We start from the raw sequence: 20,553 nt of genomic DNA, 5'->3' as shown, positions 1-20,553 counted from the left end.
ACATGCTGTGTTCCTGGGGTAAGTTACTGGCCATCTCTGGGTTTCAGGTGTATCAGAACTTAAATAACAAAGGGCGGGCCTGGAACCGTGCTGGCAGAGAGCTTGCCTGTCATGCACGAGGCCCTGGAGTAAAAGGTGCATGCTTCTAACCTCCACATTCCGGAGGTGGGCACTCAGTCAGGAAGATCCGATTCTTATGCTACACAGTAAATCTGAGGCCCAGCCTGGGCTACGTGAGAGCCTATTTCCTCCCCAAAGCGCAAAGACAGATGAGGTAGTGTTTAAAGGCCCAATTGACTGACCGTTTGGACTTGATGATTCTGACTTGGAGCCCAGCATCCATCCCTCTCCACTCACCACTGAGCGGGCTGGGCATCTTGAAGATCCACTCAATTCTAGCATCTGGCATCTACCACTTGAGGCACAGCAACATGGGGACTACTGTTTCCCAAGTGAACTAGCCACTCCTCTGCTTTAGTCTTCCGGGGCTCCCCCTATCCGTAGAGTATAGCATAAACTTTCTGTTCAGCTATGAATCCTCTGACTGGTTCTCCTCATGTGTCCACTCCTATCTGTGCCTTTTTGCGTTGCCTGTGAGGCCGAGTCATCTCTGTCCTTACATACCCTAGGCCCGCCCTCCCCCCAACATAATCTTTTCTACATCACCTCCTCCAGGAAGTTTTCTCGGATCTTCTTCCACCTTCGCAGTGAACCAGGCCCTTTTTCTTTGACCCACACTTGCCCAGGTGCCCTAGATAGATTTTGTTCTTGTGACTGTCTCCTTGTTAAGGGCAGAGGCAGAATCAGAGTGGTCCCCCTGTGACTGTAGATTACTGGTATCCCACATAGAAGGCATTTTGCAGTAGGTTAGGGGAGATTTACAGCATGCTTTCTTTGGCCCCTGAGCAGCTGAGATATGGGTTTGAATGGCTAGGAAGTACCTCTGGTGACCTGTGCATGTGTTTGACCTAGGGTTGATAAACAGTCATGACTTCAAGGCTCCCTTATCCAAACAGGGTGAACCACATCAAGAGCATCTCTCTGATTCAAACATCTTCCATCTTGTCCAAGACCCCAGTGTGTCTGTATCTCTGCTTCTCTCCTGCAGGCTTACTCCACTGACACCAGCCTTCTCTGTCCTGAGCCTCCCCCTCCAAGCCTTTCTTTATTCCCTAGAGTCTCTTATTCTTGCAGCCCCTTATCCCCAGATCCTGCCCATTTGTTAAAACCAAAATCTATACTGTCCAGGAATAGCATTGTAGGGTTCCCTAGTCCTATCCCCCCAAACTAGGGATTCTCTCGACACATACCCAGTGTCCAGCCCAGCACTTTGTTGGAATACCCCAAGAGCCCCCAACCGTCTGTCCCAAACGAAGCTCAGATTAGATTTACAGATGGTGTAGGTGGCTCCTCTGAGAGCCCTCCTCCAGTGAGGAGGAATGTTCCTCAGGGGCACATTTATTACAGAGAGCACACTAACCTCTTTCATGACAACTAACAGCATTAAAACTACAAAAAAATAGCTGGTTTTTTTTTTTTTTTTAGAGGCCAGCTCAGCAGGGCCTCTTGGAGTCTGACTTGGCTGCACAAGAGGGGGTGGGAGTGGTAGGAATAGAGGGAGGAGAGAGCTGAGGCAGAGAGGAAGCCCACACAGGCTCCACCTTCATGGTGGGAGGGCTGGGGCTGAGGTGGGGCCAGCTGGGGTGGGAGAGATTCTGGCCTTTCATCACCAACAGGGAGTTAGAGAGGCCTCACTGAGGCCCCGGGCAGCTGATGGCCGAGCCAGTAAGCAGAGGAGAGGCTTAAATGTGCCCACCCTTGCCCTGCCTGTTCCAAGACAACCCACTAGCTGTTTTCTCTGGAGCCCTAGCTGGTAGCCTGGTGAACAAGCAAGACCAAAGTCCTCTGGAAGCTGGTGGTGTAGACACAGTGACTCCAGTCCCCTGATCCCGCAGGGATCAGCTGGCTGACAGAGCTTCTGCTGGGAGAGGGGGTTGCAGACATGGCCGGGAGGGGGGATGGTACACAGGAATGTGCCTCAGCACATAAAAGCAGGGTGGTGTGGTTTTCTTCACCCTCAGGGCTGGGTTCCATTGGCCTTAGCACTTGTAAGGGCTGCCTTCCGGAAGGCCTGCAGATTTGGGTTGTGTAGCAATGTGTAGGCCAGACCCCAGCGGGCCCGGCTCTGGCTGCCTTTGGGTCCTGCTCCTTTAGCTATCAGGTCCTTGGTCTGTAGCAATTGCATCCCTGAGAGAGAGAGAAAGAAGGGGAGGGAGGAAGGCCTTCTATGAACCCCAGCCAGGCTTCCAGAGGCCACAGACCTGAGAGGGATCTAAAACCCTCAGATGCAGCCAGGGTTCCAGCTACTACCTGGGGGAGAAGCCAGGCTGCAGAAGCATGTTGCCCTGCTGGTAGAAAGGTAGAAGGGAGTGGATGAGGTCGAGGAACTAGAGGCTGTCAGACAGACAGCAGTAGGTGAGAACCAGCCTAATATCCCCTACCATAGACCTCCTGGATAGGAGGAAGTACCTCAGTCCTGGAGGAAGCCAGGGATAAGCATCAAGACAGCCCATTCCATTCTCTGTGCGCACAGAATACATATGTATGTGCAAGTTCATGTTAAAGACAAAAGTACCCTGAGACCCAAGCAGGAGGGTGACAACAGGAAGCTGAAGGACATCGGACAAGAGACTGTCTTGGAAGGGGCCTCAGGTAATGCCTTCCTGAGAAACCGGGAGTCTATATCCACAGCCAGGGTAAAGACATACCTTCTTCTTCTGCTGCTGGTCTGAGGCTGTCCTGGGGAGCTAGTAGGGGCCGGGGCTGTGGACTTGGCGCATGGAGGAGCAGGGCACAGAAGGCAATGACTCCTGGGTGTGACTGGCTGGCCTCAATCTTCAGGAAGTTTCGGTATGTATGATAGCCTAGGATGGGTTGGGGACAGAAGGCTCAGGCCTAAGGGACCCTTAGCAGACTAGAGGTACACAGAAACAGAAAGAGGCATTCAGCAGGTATGTATACACACTGGCATCAAAGCATGGAGCACACACACTGCACACAGACACCGGCACCCTCGTTAGAATACACCACAGCCACCCTGCCGCACATGCCTTTCATGCACCAAGAAGTTCTGGCACGTCTTGGCGCACACATACTGCACGTACCCGTGAAGCCCTGGCAGTGCGCACACAGTGCTCACACACCTGCTGCACGTGGACACCGACGACGCCTACTCTCACAGATCGGCTGAGGTCAGCGTGCAGCAGCCGCTTGGATAGCTCAGTCCCCCAGTCCCTGCCTAGTGACCTTACCTGGATCCAGGGAGGCAGCTCTCTGCGGCAGCAAGCTGAGGTCCATCTGGCCAAGGTGAACGGTGTTGTAGAGGGAAGAGAGGAGCACCCTCCAGACGGCCATGACGGCTCCCACCAGCATGTTGATGGGGAAGAGAAGAAAAGTGGCAATGCAGAGCAGGCGCCTGGGGGTAGGAGAGGAGAGAGGCTGAGGCAGGCCTCCCCTACAGTCTTGTGCCAGGTGGGGGTAGGGGGGTTGGGGAGTGGGGGGGATACCTCAATGCCCTCAGGCTCCTTGTTATCCACTGACACTTACTGGGTGTGTTTTTGTGTAGCCTGGGAAGGCCAGAGTTTAGTTGCAGGTGTTTGCCTCTATCACTTGTTTTTCTGAGATAGGATCTCTCACTCAACCTGGAGCAAGACTAAGCCTCAGAGACCCTCCAGGCATGTGCCGCCATCCCCAATTTTTTATGTGGGGACCGAGAAGCATCTGAACTCAGGTTCTCATGCTTATGTAACAAGCATGTTACCAACTGAGTCATCCCCTCAACCCTCCACGATGTTCCCATCTTCCTCCTCTGGGTTCCCCGTCCATAAACTCCAGTCTCCTCTTGGAAGGCAAGATCTTCCCACACCCTTGCTCCGAGGGAATAGGATGTTAGTGATCCTTGAAGCAAGAAAGACTGTTGGCAGAGCTGAGTTAACAGCTCAGTAGTAAAGTGTCTGTCTACCATACACTAGACCCTGGGTTCTCAGTATCTCAAAATCTCCTGAACGAAGATTAGCTCTGTGACAGGTAAGAAGGAAGCATTTTTTAGAAGGCAAAATCTACAGAGAGAGGAGTCTGGGGTCTGAGGGAGCCATAAACTCAGGGCCCATCTTACCGGTTGGTCAGCTCTGGGTATCCATGGTGAGTCTCCAGGAAGACCCAGTTAGCTGCTATGTTCTGTAGGATGACAGCCAAGACCAAAGTCAGCCAGAAGGGCCTGTATGTGGGTGGGATGTGGAGAGGGCTGCTGTTAGTGGGCCCTTCAGAAAGTCCCAACGCCCCTGTTCTTTGCCTCACTCACCATGTGGACTCCAGGGATCGGAGGAGCAGGAGGTTCCTGCCATGGAGTAAAGGCACAAACACCAGGAAGGCCAGGATGGTAGTCCCCAAGAAGAAGATGACCTGCTGCACCAGGAGCCCTGCAGGGGGCAGAAGGGACAAGGGGGACAGACAAAAGGTTCTGTAGGAGCCAGTTAACTCAAGGAAGCCAAGGGTTGCTGTACTACTTCCATTCTGTGTCATGGCCTGAGCCTTAGTTTCTTTGTCTATAATAAGGATACTAGTCCCTATCTTGGGGAGCTTTTTTAAGATTCCAGGGGCTGCAGAATCCATGTTATTGTCCCCACTTGATCCTGAATTCTTGGGCATAGTCACTGTTTAAATAAGTATGTATGTGAATCGGAGCTTAGCACCTCAGATGCTAAGCGTGGCCATGGAAACCACCGGGCTACACAGTCACCTGGGATGGCGTATACAGAAAAGCTTGTGAGGTCTAAGGTTGACCAAGATGAGGAACAAACCTTTTAGTTCTATTATTTCCTCCATCCCCCATTACACCTTGCCTCCTCCCCTGAGTGAGAATGGGAGGTCTGAGGACCAGGTCTGGCCTTTGAACTTCCAGGAGGAGCCAGGTCACTCACAGTTTAAATATGTTGTACACTGTGGTGGAACTTGAGGCATAGTCTAGAAGAGTCCTTGAGGGTCATCTGAGCAGATTGTCTCAGGGCAGCACCCCTATGAAACCCTCACATGGATCCTTGCTGGCATCTCCCAGGAATGAGGCACCCTTCACCTTGAAGCAACCCACTATGGCCAGCCTTCTCCTACAGAATCATCCATGTGCTACCTTAAATGTGCTACATTCAGACCTATGTCCACAATTACCCAGATACGCCTTCCTGCGGAGGGTTTCCCTTTCTGCGGGCTCCTACACCACCATCCAGAGCAAGCTTCCTGAGAGCAAGTAGGACAGGCAGGCTCCTCCTACTGCCCTGTTCAGCCCATAAAAATCTTTGCTAGGTACCCATACCTCCCATCAGGGCCCAGCTTTGGGAACAAAGCAAGTGGGCTCACCAAGGCAGCTGAAGACAGTCTGGTAGGCACTGAAACTCATCCAGCAGACTATGGCTTGACGAGAAGGGTGAGCACTCTGAAGAGGGGGACCCAGATCCAGAGCAGCCCCTCGGTGTAGTGCTTGAAGATTGGCCCTGAGTTGAGAACAAATAGTGACCTTGGGGAACAACAACACAGTACCCCTAAATGGTAACCTGGGGTTAGCATCTGGCCATCAGCAAGAAACCTCAGGGCTTCAGGAGCCTGGAGGTTAACTTAATCTGGAAGTGGTCTTTCCGAGGAGCTGAGGTTGGTGGAGTCTTGGGAGATCCCAGACAGAAGGCACAACCTGAACCACCTCTGGAAACAGAACCGGCGCCCAGCTGGGCCACCAGGGAGTAAGGCAAGGCAGAAGGCCTCAAATGCCAGGGCAAGTAGGGACAGCTCTGTGGTCTAAAGTTCTGAGTAGGAACACTGAGGGCTGGTGAGTGCTTGGATTAGGTAGACCAGTTCTCTGCACCAATCATTTCTCATAGCAAACTCTGGAATGGCCCTCCAAGGTACCTGCTCACCCTCCATCTTTTATGAACTTTTATCCACTCCTCTGATATTATTCATGGAGTCACACCTGCCCCAGCCTCTTCAACCGTTGGAACTGGAATCTTCTTTACTAGCCCTTCCAGGACCCCTTCTCACAGGCAATGTATTGTTTCCTGCACCACTCACAGAACTTGAGGACAGCCAGACATGTCCCTGTGTCCCCAAGGTGAGTGAGCCCCACCTTTTCCTCCCACCACACACAGCCAACCTGGAAGCAGGGCATGCACTCTGTGGCAACCTGACCTACAGCGGCTTCTCCCTCCCTCCTGGATTAGGGTCCCTCAGGTCCTCAGGTCTTAGACCCTAGCCCTATCTCTGTACCTGAGTGCCAGGGCCTGTAACTGACCTGTGTGTCCTCAGTGAACGGATCAGGAGCAGGAAGGTTAATGAGCAGGACAAGACCAAAGCTGAGATGTAACACGCTGGATGGGAGAGAGCAGGGGAGGGCAGGGGCTAGAGGATCTTTCAGAGCCTCAAACCCCTGGACTTTATTCTAAGAGGAAACCACTGGGGCTCAGCTCCAGTTCTCCAGACCAACACTGACCTGACATCATCTATGGCTCCATCCTGCCCCATAACATATGACAGCCAAGAAAGAAAGGGCAGTTTTGAGTCACAGACTGGGCCTTCATCTTGGTTTTGTTGCTTACATCACTATGACTCCTGTAGTGAAAGATTGACATCTGCCTACAACTCCTCACTTCCTGCCGAGGTAGCTAACTTCCGGGGGGCCTTGTGACAAGCACAGGCTTCACTCCATTGGCCATGTTGCTGTGGCCCACTTCCTAGAATGACTCTGGCCATAAATCCACCTGCACTTGTATCAGTGGCCTTCTTTGGCCACAGAAAGTGGTGTCTCACTACCTACCATTACAAAGAAGATGCTAATTGCTACCTGTCTCCTCTGGGTGGGGCCCTTCTTCTCAACTCACAACCCAGGCCATACATAGAGACAGTCAGGACCACCATGCCTGCAGTGGTGAACAGAGAGCTCTAAATATGTGTATAAGAATATCCTGGGTGCCGCTGACATGCCCCAAGCCCACATGCCAGCCAGCCTCACCCTAGACCCTCATTGCAAACCCACGGGGTCTCTTACAGGAACTGTTCAGGGAGGGCTTGACAGCTCATGCTTCTATACCCTCCCCGCTCTGCCTCACACTGTCAGCATGTCCTGGCCTGTGGAACAAGGATGGTGTCAGGAAAATATTTAAAGCAGCCACACCTCCATCTGCAATGTTGGCAGCCTAAGCACCAACCATTGCATGCTAGTCCCCCAAAGCCAGAATGTTCATTTCAGCAAGGGAATCTCAAGTGGGTCAATGAAACATGTCCCCATGAGTTATGGCTCTCAGACTTTGTAACAAAGTGGAAGGAAGCCCTAACTTGGGCATCAGGGATCTATAGTCTATCTACTGTGCCCTGTTGTACAACCTGAGGCCAGCCCTGCTCCATGTGTCTCCCTCAAGCTTCTGGGAGAGGCTGGGGTGGATAGAACGGTAGCTATACGGTGTATCAGACCCTGAAGGGGCAGCTGATGGTGTTTACAGGCTTGAAGCTCATTTCATAGGAAACAGGAAGATGGAGATGGTCCAGACAGACAAGGATTAGGAAGAGAAAGGTGTCCCATCAGGCTGCATCCTGTGCCAAGAGGGATTTATTACCCATAACTCTCAGCCCCCATCCCACCTACTAGTCTTCTCCTCCTTCTCCACCCCAAGGTCACACAGCCACGAGCTTCTCTGTCACTACAGCTAGAGAGTTAGTCAAAGATACTGGGACTAGGAGAGAGAAAGATGTCACAAAGGTTAATAAGGATCATAGGCTGCACAGACACGGGCGTTCCAACTGCTCCCATTTTGAGATGAGGAGTGGAGACCCGGAACAGGAAGGGGCATCCCTTTAGTTTGGCAGGCTAAAACCACATCCAAGAGCTTGTCTCCCATCCCCACTATAGCTTTTAAGGAACATCCAGCAATCTCACCTTCCACAGCCCAGAGGTGATGCTTCACCAGCTCTACCACCTCCTGCCTATCTTCAGAAAGCACAATCCCAAAGCCGGCCAGCAGGTAGGAGACATCTGTGGTGATCCCTGCCCTCACCTTCTGCACAGTAGGTACCACGCTCACCAGCAGCAGCAGGGCTACCTGGAAAAGCCCCACTGTGAGAAGAGGGGACCAGCTGTGTGTACTACTCTGAAAAAGTGTTTTCTAGCCTACTAGGGGAGACTCCCATCAGCTGCAGCCACATGCCCCTAAACTGTCCTGAGAACAGAATGTTACATGAATAAATGACTTCAGCCCAACAGGTCAAAGATAGGCTATACCTGTTTATTTACCTCTACTTGTCTACCTAAGCTTCAGAATATAAGCATTTCTAACTTAGGGCTGGGCTGATAGTTCAGTCAGTGTTTGATGAACCTGAATTCAGTTTCCCAGAACCCGTATAAAATGCCGGGTACGGTGGCTCCTGCTTATGATCCCAGGACTAGGGAGGCAGAGGTGGGTATACCCCTCCTACTCACTAATCATGCTGCCTAGCCTGCCTGGCAGGCTCCAGGCCAGTGAAATGTTGTCTTAAAATACAAGGTGTATGGCAACTAAGGAATGATCCTGGGAGTTGTCCTTTGGCATGAGTGTGTGTGCACATATGCATGCACACATATAACACACACACACATGCACACACACACCAAGAGTTGATGTGTGAGAGAAAGGCCAACTTTTCCATGGTAAAGAAAGCAAATGAGTATTAAAGGTAGACATTCTTGGGTTCCGATTTTGGCTATGCTAAATTATTAGCTGTAGGAACTTGGCTGAGTAAGGTTCTCTATGCCTCAACTTCCCCTGAACGTAAAATGAAGATAAACCAGACCTACATCACCCCGGGAGCTTGGCTGGTTGTTGTTGTTTTGTTTATTTAGGGTTTTTTTTTTTTTTTTTTTTTCAGACAGTCTCCTCTCGTCCCAGCCAGTCTCAAACTCACTTTGTCACTAGGGACAATCTTGGACTTCTGAGCCTCCTGTCTCTGCCTTCTAAGTGCTGAGATTACAGGCTTATGTTTAAGTGATGCTGGGGTTAACCCAGAGTTCCATGTATACTCGCAGATACTCTACCGACTGAGCCATAGCCTCAGTCCCTGGTTTATATGTGTTTCTTGGAATTATGCTAAAGGTAGTGGTGATTTATCAAACACGGCAACTCGCAAAATCTGCCCGATGTAGAAAAGTGATTTTATGTCTTCTGTTTTATGAAGATAGAAAAATCTGGCCAAGGTCACCCAGGAGGTGCACAATGGAAGTACAATTTAAGCCCATGTTTATAGGACTTTGACACTTACGAACCACTGTATAATCTTGCTAAGGGCTGGCATCCCTCCCGCTGGGTAAGCTAGCATTTCCAAGATGAAGGAGAGCTGACTGCATAAGGGGGTGCATCTACAGATCAGATTTGTGCCTGGGGTGTCCCATGTTTGGAGGGCCAAGGACAGGGGTTCAGGGACAATGGGCACTGCAAACTTCAGGACACACCTGGTAAGTGGCTGTTCCCGTCAGGGCGGCCGAGATCACCAGCTTCAAGGGCAGGCGAAATCCTACAGTCACCAAAAGAAGGCGCATGGGGAACAATGTTACCCAGCCTCAGGCCCCATCACTTCCAAGCCAGGCACGTGTGTCCCCTGTTCAAGACTGGCAGCTGTCCCTATGAGGGTTCTGAGAAATAAGCTGACCCTCCCCACCGACTTCTCTGGGCAAAGGCTCTTCTAACTCTCCCTGCATCACATACCTGGCTGTGGAGTGTAGATGGAATGCTGGGAAAAGGCCCAGGCCCGAGACAGGAGGCTACGCTTGGAGGCAGGATGGGAGCTGCAGACAGATCCGGGTAGGTTGAGCCTCAGGAGAGAGGCCTTTGCTCAAGAATACATTCAAGCTGGGTCCCAGCACCATGACTCTAACAGGAACCCTCCTCCACAGCATTCATTGCCCCTGAGCCCCATCTCTGGCCTGCTGAGGCATGCCCAGACCTTACCAGCTGTCCAGCTTCTTTGGGCCAAGGAGGGTTCTCAGATACTTCTCAGAGTAGTTCGTCTGCAGCCCCTATATGGACAAGTGTTGCAATGTCTGAGATCTTCCACCAGCAGTCCCTGGGGCCTTGGCCAAGGACACTGAATGGATGAACAAATGAATGAATGAATGAATGAACACCAAGTAGCTTCTGCAATGCCTCCGATTAGGACAGTGGTGTGGTGAGGCTGATTATGATCTCTGGAGATAAGGATTGCACCCTGGAAAGCTACATCCTCCACAAATAAAGAGAGTCAGACTCCTATCACAGAACCTGAAATGCTGGGAAGTTCTTCCCAAGATCCCCTCTTAGTCAGATCTTGGCTCTCTGTCCTCCTCTAGCCAAGAATGGGGCCAAGGAAAAGCCTGGGCCCCGGGGGCTCACTGCTGCTCAGGACGAAAGATGGTGCCAGTTGCTAGGGTATATACCCAAGGCTGCCCTCCTTCCATGACTTACTCTAGGAAGATCACAGGGTAGTGGCATTTTCCCAAGCCACATTCCAGGCCTTAAGCTGCCTGTAAAATGGCAGAGGCCCAAGGGAAGGTGGGATGAACTTCTGTTTGGATCAATGGGAGAATACAGGCCAGGGTCACCTGTTACCAGGGCAACCTGGGGACCCAGGGTAGAAGTGGGTCAGCTCAAAGCTTAACTGAGTCCCTTGTAGCTTAAATCTTTCTGACTAGCGTCCAAAAGGATTTAATTCGTTTGGAAGTACGGAGGAGAGAAGGAGGGGCAGAAGAAACCCCCGGAGGTGGAGGTTGTCTCTAGGGAGGCCATGTACCTGGCCTACTGGTCCTCTAGCTTTGCAGGGAGAATGTAAATCTCAAGAGAGCACGTGATGAGCACTTAGGACCCTGCTACATGTGCATAGCAGATCTGGAGCCAAACCAAGAGGTCTCCTGGACCGGATAAGCCTCTTGAGTCCATAGGCTTTCCCTCTCCCTGCCCTTCTTTTCTCCTTAGCTCCAGCTCAGTGCCTGCCAAAGCCCCTGCCTATCTGTGACTGGGGAAGCATGCACTCCAGAAAACAGCACCTTGGGTGGCCCTGACCTAGGTCAGCTGGGGGAGGGGAGCTGTGCTGTTCATGCCCACGCTTGTGCCCAGAGACATCCAGCCAGGCTGGGTTTGCCACTGGTAACTCACTGGTCTCTTTGCCCTTGCTTTTTCCCTCCGGCCTGGGCCTTACTCACCCCATCTGGACCCTCTTCTTGACCTCCCCCATCCCTAGGAGGCCTCATGACCTCTGCACCTACAATCCTAGACTCATGTGTCACTGGGTTTTTAGTGGTGCGCATCTTCTGGCCTGTACAAGGCACTACCTAAAAGTCAGTGGATTCTCAAGTCCCAACATCCACCCAGCACCTAACATATGGGAGACACTTAGAAGCCTTTTTAACAAGTTCTTAGTATTTTTCAAGACTGCTCGCTTGTCATGAGGCATCCATTTATAGCATCCATTCCTCTAAACAATTCACAATACTTTCTTTGTAAAAGTCACTATCTTTTATATCCTATGTTGGCCTTGAACTTCTGGTTCTCTTGCCTCTGCCTCCCAAGTTCTGAGAAGATGCCCAGTTTACTTGGTGCTTAGGGCCAAATGCCCGGGGTCTTATGCATGCCAGGCAAGCATTCTTCCAACAGATTCGTCTGCCTGTAGATTATTTCTCATGAGCTCCATTCTGCCCAGGGCACATGTATGTGTATAAACAGCGCAGCCCCACCCCTGTGATCAGCTTCTTCTTTGCCATCTCTTCTGTCGCTCGGACTCACTGATTTCTGCCTCCAGGAAGCCCCTTCCACCAGTCAACACTCCCCTGCATCTGACATCATCCAACACTTCAGGCCAGTTCAGAATGAGCTTCCTGGACCAGCCCCACATCTGCAGAACTCTGAAGACTCACAGGAGTCTTGGATAGCTCATTGCTGCAGCCCTCAGGGGCTTCAAAGAACTGAGTGTCTGAATTTAATTCTGCTTTGCTGAGTCTCCTCTCTGCATACAGCCTGGGTACCCTGAAGACCTTCAAGAACCTGGCTCAGCCCTCTGCCTGGGGAGGGAGGATAATACAAAGCAGTTACTCTGACATTTTTTCCTGAGGCTTTCAGAGGGTAAAAGTGCTGCCAAGTCTGATGACCTGAGTTTGACCCCCAGGACCCAGATGGTGGAAGAACTCACGAAAGTTATCCTATGACTCAAGGTGGTACATACTCTCTCCTTCCCTCCCTCTTCCCCTCCCTCCCTCCCTCCCTCTCTCTCTCTCTCTCTCTCTCTCTCTCTCTCTCTCTCTCTCTCTCTCACACACACACACACACACACACACACACACACAGACAAAGAGATAAAGACAGAGAGATGTGTAATTTTAAGCCACAAAAGGCATAGACATGAAAAAATAGGTATCGGAGCAGCCCTTTACCTGGGAGCCTGCTCCTGTCCAATAACGGATGCTCTGCACCAGTTGTACTGGATACCAAAGGCTCAGGAATCCAAGACCGAGAAGCAGAGGCAGGGAGGCCAGCAAGGAGTAGTGCTTGTAGATCTGGACAGACAGACACTCAATCAGACCTGTCTTCTGCCTTCTTTCCAGGATCCATTCCCACCCCACGGGGCATTGGGGATGACCCTGAAAACCATGGTAAACCTCTGATTCTAGGGCCTCCAGACTAGGTCACCTCCCCATCTTATGCCCCAATGGCCTAAGCAAACCCTTAAAAATGTGTCACAAGCTCCTCCTAGACCTTCATGGGCTTCAGTGAGACTTGCAACCTGCCACCCACTTTCTCCATTTCTGTGCTCCCAGCATGTTAGGGCACATACTATTAAAAACTAGATAAAAGCGTGCAGTAAAGAGATGGCTTGGTGGTTAAGACTATTGTCTGCTCTTTAGGGGACTCGGGTATGATGTCTAGCACCTATGTGGTGTCTCACAGCTGTCTGCAACTTCAGTTCCTAGAATCTGGCGCCTGCTTCTGTCTTTTGCAGTGCATGTACATGTGTATATGCATATATGCAGACACTCATACACATTTAAAAAATAAAAGTTAAATATAAAAATAAACTGAGCAGAGGCCTAATTGTGTCTAGTACAATTTATCTAGTGCATGCTCCAACATCCATGTGAGTGGTCCCTAGGTTGGCTCCTTCCATATTTGTTCATTTAATTTTTAATTCAGTATGGGGCTTTGTTTTGTTTTGTTTTGGAGAGAGAGGAGGGAGCTTCATGTAGACCAGATTCAGAGTGCTAAACAATATCCAAGTTCCTTGGCAAAAAAAAAAAAAAAAAAAAAAAAAAAAAAACCCAATCCTCTTATGTTTTTGTGTTGGAGTGTGTGAGTTTGTTTTCCCTTTTGAGTCAAGGTCTAGCTGTGGTAGCTCAAGTTGGTCTCAAATTAGCGATCCTCCTGCCTCAGCTTCCCAAAAGCTGGGGTTACAGGTGGGATCCATGATACTTGGCTTTCAAAATGATTCCTAATCTTCACCTTCCTGGAGAGACTGGTGTTGCCAACTCCACTGACAGGTGGGGAAACTGAGTCTCGAACAAGTGCCACTTCTCTCAGGGCACGTAGCACTAGGTAGTACCACTGAGCTTGTGTATTGTTTCTCTACCACTACAAGGACAGCTCCTAGAAAGCCAGGGGCTGACTTTACTTTGTCCACAGGTATATTTCAAGGCCTGGAAATGTTTGTTGATGAAATGGACAATGGTGAAACTGTGAAACTGGACTGTCTGGTTAGAAAATGGATATACCATTTGTTTTTGGGTCTGGACTGGGGAACTTCACAGTGCCAGTGAAGCTAGTTCTGAGCTTCTAGAATTCACCTTTAGACGTCTGAGGCTATTTCCCCACTCAGCACTTGCCTCTCTCTATTCTTCCTGATTCAGAAATTAGGGGAGAGGTGCTGTAGACATCCCTTTCCTCCACTCTGCCCTCCTAAGCTGCTGGGGACAGGGCCCAGATCCCTGCCCCAGGTCTCAGCTCAGAGCAACCAAGCTTGGTGCAGACGTGGGTTGACAGGCATGAGATCCTGAGAATGACAGGAAAGCAAGGAAGCCCAGAGTGTGGACAGAGGTGAGGGTCAGGCCACTAGGCCACAGAGAGTCAGGGTTACCTTAGTATCCTGAGGACACTCGGCTCTCTGCCAGACCTGAACACCAAAGTGGGCCCAAGATAATACAGCACCCAGTAAGTATGCAGCTCGGTGCCCTGCCGTAGCACACGCAGCCAGAGGGTAGTAGAGGGCTGGATAGTAGAGCAGAGCCAGTAGCTTCCAGGACCCTAGAAAGAGAAAGAAATGAGAGACACTAAGAGAGAGAGAAAGGCTCAGGGCCTAGACCATACCCACGAGAGAGGCTTTTCTGTCCCCATCTTCCAAGCCCCTCAGCTGCTCTAGTGTATGAGGGCTCACTGTGCTTGGGTCTGAGCAAAGGCTCTGTGATCCTGGACAACTTACCTCTTGATGTCTCCGTCTCTCCATCTGTAAAAAGGCAAACCAAGAAGTGCTTAGTGCGGCTGCCTGAGTAAGTACTCAATAAACTAAGTACTACTTATCACTGTTGTCTTCTCTGACCCTTAGTTCTTTCTATTGTAAACTAGAGCTATTAATGTATCCCCACCCTTTGTGGAGACTGTTGATCTAAAGAGGTCATTCTGCGGCCACCGGTACCCCCTACTGACAGCTGTTCCTGTTGCCGTCACCTCCCCCAGACAACCTTAATAAACCAGGACCTCACCCTGCCCTGTCCCATCAGGTCAGCCCCAGGATCTCCTGCTGGATACCTGGACTGGATGCTGCGGTGAGGTTCAGGAAAGGCAGTGGGTTCTCATCAGGGAGTAACAGCCACAGATTGCTGAAGAGGACCACAAAGACAGCAGTGGGCACTGTCCAGGACCGGTCCCCAGCCAAGAAATCCACAGGGCTGCCATAGAGAGGGACAGGACAGCAGGAAGGCAGTCAGTCCCTGAGCCTTCGCCCCTCCACAGTGTGCTCCCTACACTGTCAAGCCTATAGTCCAGAGGGGAGAAGGATCTCTTCACCATCCGTTCATTCACTGCCAGCATGAGAACCTAGAACTCATCCTGAGCCCGACCCTGAGGCCCAAGGTGCTGAGAACAAGCTCTAGATACTCAGCCCACCAGGAAAGCTCCAGGAAACAGCCGCCTCCTCCTGAATAGATCTGTCAGTCTGGGCTGGCAGATCTTCAGAGAACACAGAGAGTCATAACATCCTTGTGTAAAGACAGCCTCCCTGGGCTGGGTGTGGACCAGAGCAGAGGGCAGACAGCGGGCACAGCAGTCCCAGGCTCGGGTTCTCTGCTTCTCTACTCTAGCTTGTCCTGGTGCTCTGAGAGCCCCATCCTGTTTCATCTGCTCGCCCAGAGAAGCAGACTTCTCCCTGCACCCAGCAGAATCTCAGGGTGCTTCCACAGCAGCTCCCAATTCCCACAGGGCTTGTGGCTGGCACCTTTTCCAACGTTTGCTCTCTCTCTCTCTCTCTCTCTCTCTCTCTCTCTCTCTCTCTCTCTCTCTCTCTCTCTCTCTCTCTCTCCAGCCAGCCCAGTCCTGTGCCCTCAAGATGAAGCCTAGCTCACTCTCCAGGGTCGCACAGCAAACGGAAAAAGGGAAAGAAGGTTGTAGCCATGGCGGCTGCAGGGTGTTTGCTTACTACTCACAATCCCAAGATGTTCTCAAGAGAAACAGCTGAGACAGCATCAGGGGTAACGACCACTCTAAGTATGGTACATATCAGGACCTACATTTCTCCAGAATCCTTTCCCCCATGTCCTGAACACTCAAGCAAGTAGATGGCGTAGCCTCTTCACCTCCTTCTGTTATACCTGCCTGCCTGAGTGAGGAGGGCTCCAGACTGAAAGAACGGCAGGGCTGTTCCTGAAGTCAGAGATGGCTTTAAAGCATCTAAGGAGTCACCCAGCATCCTAAAGGAGCCTCATCAACTGGGTTATAAATGAGGCTTTCCAGAGACTAGCACAAACCTAGGCAGTCCAGGCCTGCGATGACCACAGCGTGGCCAAAGCCCGCGACGTCTCACCAGCAAAGCCAGCAGCAGCAGAGCCAGGAGCTGCAGGGAGAGAGAGAAGCACAGGGCTTGGATGTCAGGCTTTCCAGAGATCTGAGTCCCAAGATTTGTCCCTGTCAGTCTCAGAAAATGCTCCTCACCCACCCACCCAATTGCACACTCAGGAGACATCTTAGAGACTGGTTGAAAGATGACAGAGTTGGTCAGCACTTCTGGCTTAGGATCCCTGTAGGGAGAACTCCCAGATAACCACCCCTGGGGGCACTAGGTCTCTAGCACCATCCCACCTGGACATACAGATTCTTCTGCCTGGACTGGTGGCAAGGCAGGCTGGACTTACCGACAGTGAGGCCAGGCAGGCATGGTACAGAGCAGGTGGTGAAGTGGGCTGGCAAGGGGGACTCACCCTGTGGGACAAATAATTTACAGGTTTAGCTGTAGCTGGGCTTTAAGGCATTGCCCACAGAGGAGGTCTCACCAGCCCTCAGCCTCCATCCCAGGTATTCAGTTCTGTTTTTCAGGGTGAGTCTGAACCCCCCCCACACACACACACCCTGTACTGTGCCAGCCCTGTGTCATGCTATAGGGCTAGAGAAAGTAGACTCTTGGGATACACAGAATATGAAAGCTTGGTCTAGATATCTATTCTTGCTCACCCAAACAATCTCTATCCTCCAAGGATCCCCCTTCTCATCCTTCCTCCTTTAGGGGACCCCCAGCTGCTCCTAACCTCACAGACTTCGTCACAGAGCAGAGGTTGAACATACTACCCGAATCAAGCAATCTAATTTAGTACTGTCTGATTGCTTCTGGTGCCTGATTGATCCCGGACTGGAAGGGTCCTCTCTCTTTTCCCATTCCATCTCATTATTAGTGTTAATGTACAGCGAAACAGTTTGCAAGCATTGCACAAGGATGCTTGGCCAAGGAAATAAATATATGGTCAGAAATCCAGGTCATATAGTTTTCCATGTCCTGTGCCTTCTGAGATGAACACACTGAAGTCTTCTTTTCCCTAATCATCACAAAGGCTCCCTGGGGTCCAGCAGACACCCTGCTCCTCAATGAGGACCATGAAAGCAACTTTCATGGCTGGGGTCATGTGGCAGAGAAAGCTTGAGACTACAGATGGGTAAGGGAGGAGATTGGGTACCAGGGCTGATAGTTTTCTAGCCTGCAAGTCTTGGGTCTGAGAGCCAGAGAGAGGTTTCCAAGGGACTATGGCTTGTGGGATGGAGAGGGAGGGGAAGTGAGTTGTTGGGGGTAGGGAGGAGGGAAAGGCTGAAGCTGAAAGGAGTCTATGCTGTGGCTTGGTCTGCCTTGCCAGAGGTTAGGCCACCCCGAGCTGCTACACAGCAAAGAGAAGTAAGGGTGTGTGCAGAGTCAGGACTCTGGGGCCATCTGCTCGGTCAACCTCCTCCATCAGTCTTTCTTGTAAGATTTCCTGATCTCATCATGGAGGTGGCGAAGGTCAAATAGGTCTTTCCTGTGCCACCTCAGCAAAGCTGCTCCCAGAGGAAACGTGCCTGCCATGCAGGAATGTGGGGGATGGGTACCTTGTCTGAGCTTAGTGTGAAGTGTGGTGTGTGGGAGGGGGAATGGGTGGAGCTCTGACCAGCCCTAGGGCCTCAGGAGCATCACTCAAGTTCCCTAAACCCTTCTTGGTGTCTAGTTTCCGCTCAGCCCAGTGCTTCCGACCTTTCCAGGACAGGGAATCAACATGCTGACCCTTAAGTAGCTTGGCCACATTCACGCAAACCCACATCGAACTAGAAGCCACTCTAAGCCTGGAAACTGTATTTTAGGGCCCCCGTCTTCAGAACCTCTGGTCCTTACAGAACATGAGGTTTCTAGTTGACACCTAGTTTAGTGTTTGCTGTCCATGGGTGGGGACTCAAGCCTTTGTCTGATTGGTCAGAGGATAACACAGATATCACCACAAGGACCACAGAGAATTCCCTCTCAGGAGAGATACAAACAGGTACTAGAGAGGGTGGAGGGGAGAGCAGGTTCTACGTGGCTTCTGAGAAGCAGTTGAGGGGGTCAGTCTTCACTGTCAGCTTGATGGCATTAAGCAGTGCCTAGGAATCAGTTTGGCCGCTCTCGCTGTGACTTTGGGGGTATTCCAGAGAAAAGGACTGGAAAGAAAGAGACCCTTCCTGAGCGCAGACAGTACCACCACGTGGGCAGAGCGCTAGCATTCGCCCGGGCTGCTTGCTCACTGCCTAGATGCTCGCAAGCACCTTTTGCTGTGCCTGCACTGCCTTGATGGGCTGGACCCTCAAACTATGAGCCACACAATCCCTTCCTCCCTGAAGTGGCTTCTTGTTGGGTATGGGATCACAGCAATGCAAAGGTAACCTTTAAGGTGTGCTTGGGCTTCCACTGGACAGAAGGTCTGCTTCGCCATAGAAAAAGAAGGAGAGGGGCAGCCCAGGCTGTGGAGAGCCTGGGGAGGGAGAAGTGTGGCTGGCACTGGACAGAGGAAGGCCAGGGCAAGGTTAGAGCTGGCATGGGAGACACTAAGATACTATGGAGTCTTCCTGCACAAGAAGTCTGAGGCCAAGTCTGTCTTGACCCTGGAGCCCCACCCGAGCTCCATCCTATGGTGCACACTAAGATACAGAAAGTCTGCATCCTGAAACTCTTCAAAGCTTTGATGTAGCACACCCCTGGGGTGTCTGACTCACATCGGGAGAGGTGAACTCAAGTTCATCTCCTAGGGAATCCCCTGTACTCCCTCCTAACCTCCCATTCTCATGTCTGGGGGAGGAGGGAAAGAAGTGGGGTGGTGTCTAGACTTGTTTTTCCCCTAAAATGGTAAATCCTGATAATCCCCTTCATTCTATAGACCCTTCTCTCCAAGGACCCAGGCCCCACCATACACTGACTTTATTCTGAGACTACACACAGATACCCAGCTAGAGCTAGTTACAGGCACCTGGCTTCCAATCTGTGCCCAGCCTGGTCCCTGATACTCACAAGGACACAGTTCCTGATTGGGTCCTTACTCCAAGTTAAGAGCTTAGTTTGCTTAGAAAGCCAAGGTGCCACCTTTAGTCCCCCACTGCAGAGCTGAGCTGGGGAGGCTGAGAGAGGGGGTCACAGCCTGGCTGACCATAAGCTTCTTCTTGCAGGTGGCCAGAACCCTAAGTCCTCCAAACAACAGCTCTTTCCCTCGGGCCTGGGTGGGGCCTCAGTCCCTGTTGGGTGACCCCAACCAAGCCAGGCTGCAGTCCTAGCCTCTGGGGAAGCATTTGAGAATTTTTTTTCTTCTCCAGTTTCAAATAATGATGAACAGATGTGCACACATCTGGCTTAGTACCATCCCTCCACCCCATCTCACTCCACCCCCACCTCTCTGCCTCACCTTTCAGGGGAGAGCCAAACTCAGGGTGCCCCCAGAGGCAAGCAGTCTTAGGGGAGATCAGTACTATGCCACAGAAACCCCAGCTCCTCTTCCAAGGTACCCAGACTAAACACAGATAGGAAGGGTCTAGGCCAGGAGTTCTCAGAAAAGCCATTGAGTGAGGGTAAGCTGACCTACCTACACACCCTCCTTGGACTAGCTGTGCAGTTGCTTCAAGAACGAGGCCTCCTCTCCCTCAATACCACCCAAAACTCCAACTCAGAGTGGTCCAAAGATAATGGTGCACCACAGTTTCCCTCAGTGGCTCCCTAGGCTTTTCTCCTACAGTTCCTGACTCTCCCTTGCCTGTAAAGCCCCAGAGACAACCCCCCCCCCCCACACACACACACACTGCTCCTGACTGGCTATGGGCCATATGGCCTCAAGCCCTTCTTAATAACAGTTCAAGAACTGTTGTCCCAGGTTTTCTAGAAAGTCTAAGGCCCAGACAGGCTGTGAGCTGCTGAGAGGTCACACAGCAGATAAATGGAAATGCCAATCAGACACTTGCCCAGGGTCTCTCTTCCTCCGTCTTGGCCACCTCTCTACTTCACCGGCTCTGAAGGCTGCCTGAGCCAACTGCCACACTTACCCCTCTGGCTGCACCTCCTCAGCTCCTAGAGGTTCCTCGATGTACCAGCTGCTGTAGTCATCTGTCACCCCGGAGGAGGTCTGACTACCATTCTCAGATGCCTGGGACTCCATGCCGAAGTTCTTCTTCCTTGACCCCAGACAAGGGGGAGGAAGGGGAGGCATACAAATGTGAAAAGGGGCTTAAAAAGAAAAAGAAAGAAACAAAGAAACAAAGAAACAAAGGAACATTTCTTTTTAATCCTAAAGGTTACTTTCTTGCTGTTAGCTCTCTGGGAAAAGTCCTCTGAGACTGCAGGTCAGGAGAGAGCTGGAGGAGGGGTTGTGGGGCCGTGTGGGGGCACACAGGAGTTTCCTCTTGAACTTTCCTACCCAATCTTGCGTGGTCTGACAGAGTATTCTGCACCCCTGGAGGTTCAGGCTCTTGCTGGGAGCACCTAGTGGCCCAAATGACCTGTTACCAGCTA

General features: G+C 51.3%; 1 protein-coding gene across 1 annotated transcript; it reads right to left on the bottom strand.

Moving 5' to 3' along the window:
* Positions 1-2,077: 2,077 nt before the first annotated feature.
* Positions 2,078-20,200, bottom strand: STRA6 (signaling receptor and transporter of retinol STRA6; the record flags this gene model as incomplete). Its single annotated transcript, XM_080930352.1, has 18 exons — positions 2,078-2,247; positions 2,769-2,924; positions 3,312-3,475; positions 4,175-4,276; positions 4,361-4,478; positions 5,413-5,546; positions 6,338-6,413; positions 7,976-8,138; positions 9,521-9,582; positions 9,774-9,853; positions 10,017-10,084; positions 12,467-12,589; positions 14,161-14,327; positions 14,503-14,526; positions 14,829-14,968; positions 16,043-16,128; positions 16,427-16,493; positions 20,088-20,200. The coding sequence occupies 18 exons, from the start codon at positions 20,198-20,200 to the stop codon at positions 2,078-2,080; spliced, it is 2,013 nt and encodes a 670-aa protein (XP_080786478.1).
* Between the last annotated feature and the right edge of the window lie 353 nt (positions 20,201-20,553).

Source organism: Micromys minutus (assembly GCF_963924665.1).
Source record: "Micromys minutus genome assembly, chromosome: 16".
In the NCBI taxonomy this organism is placed as follows: domain Eukaryota; kingdom Metazoa; phylum Chordata; class Mammalia; order Rodentia; family Muridae; genus Micromys; species Micromys minutus.
This window is presented reverse-complemented; position numbering and strand designations above follow the sequence as displayed.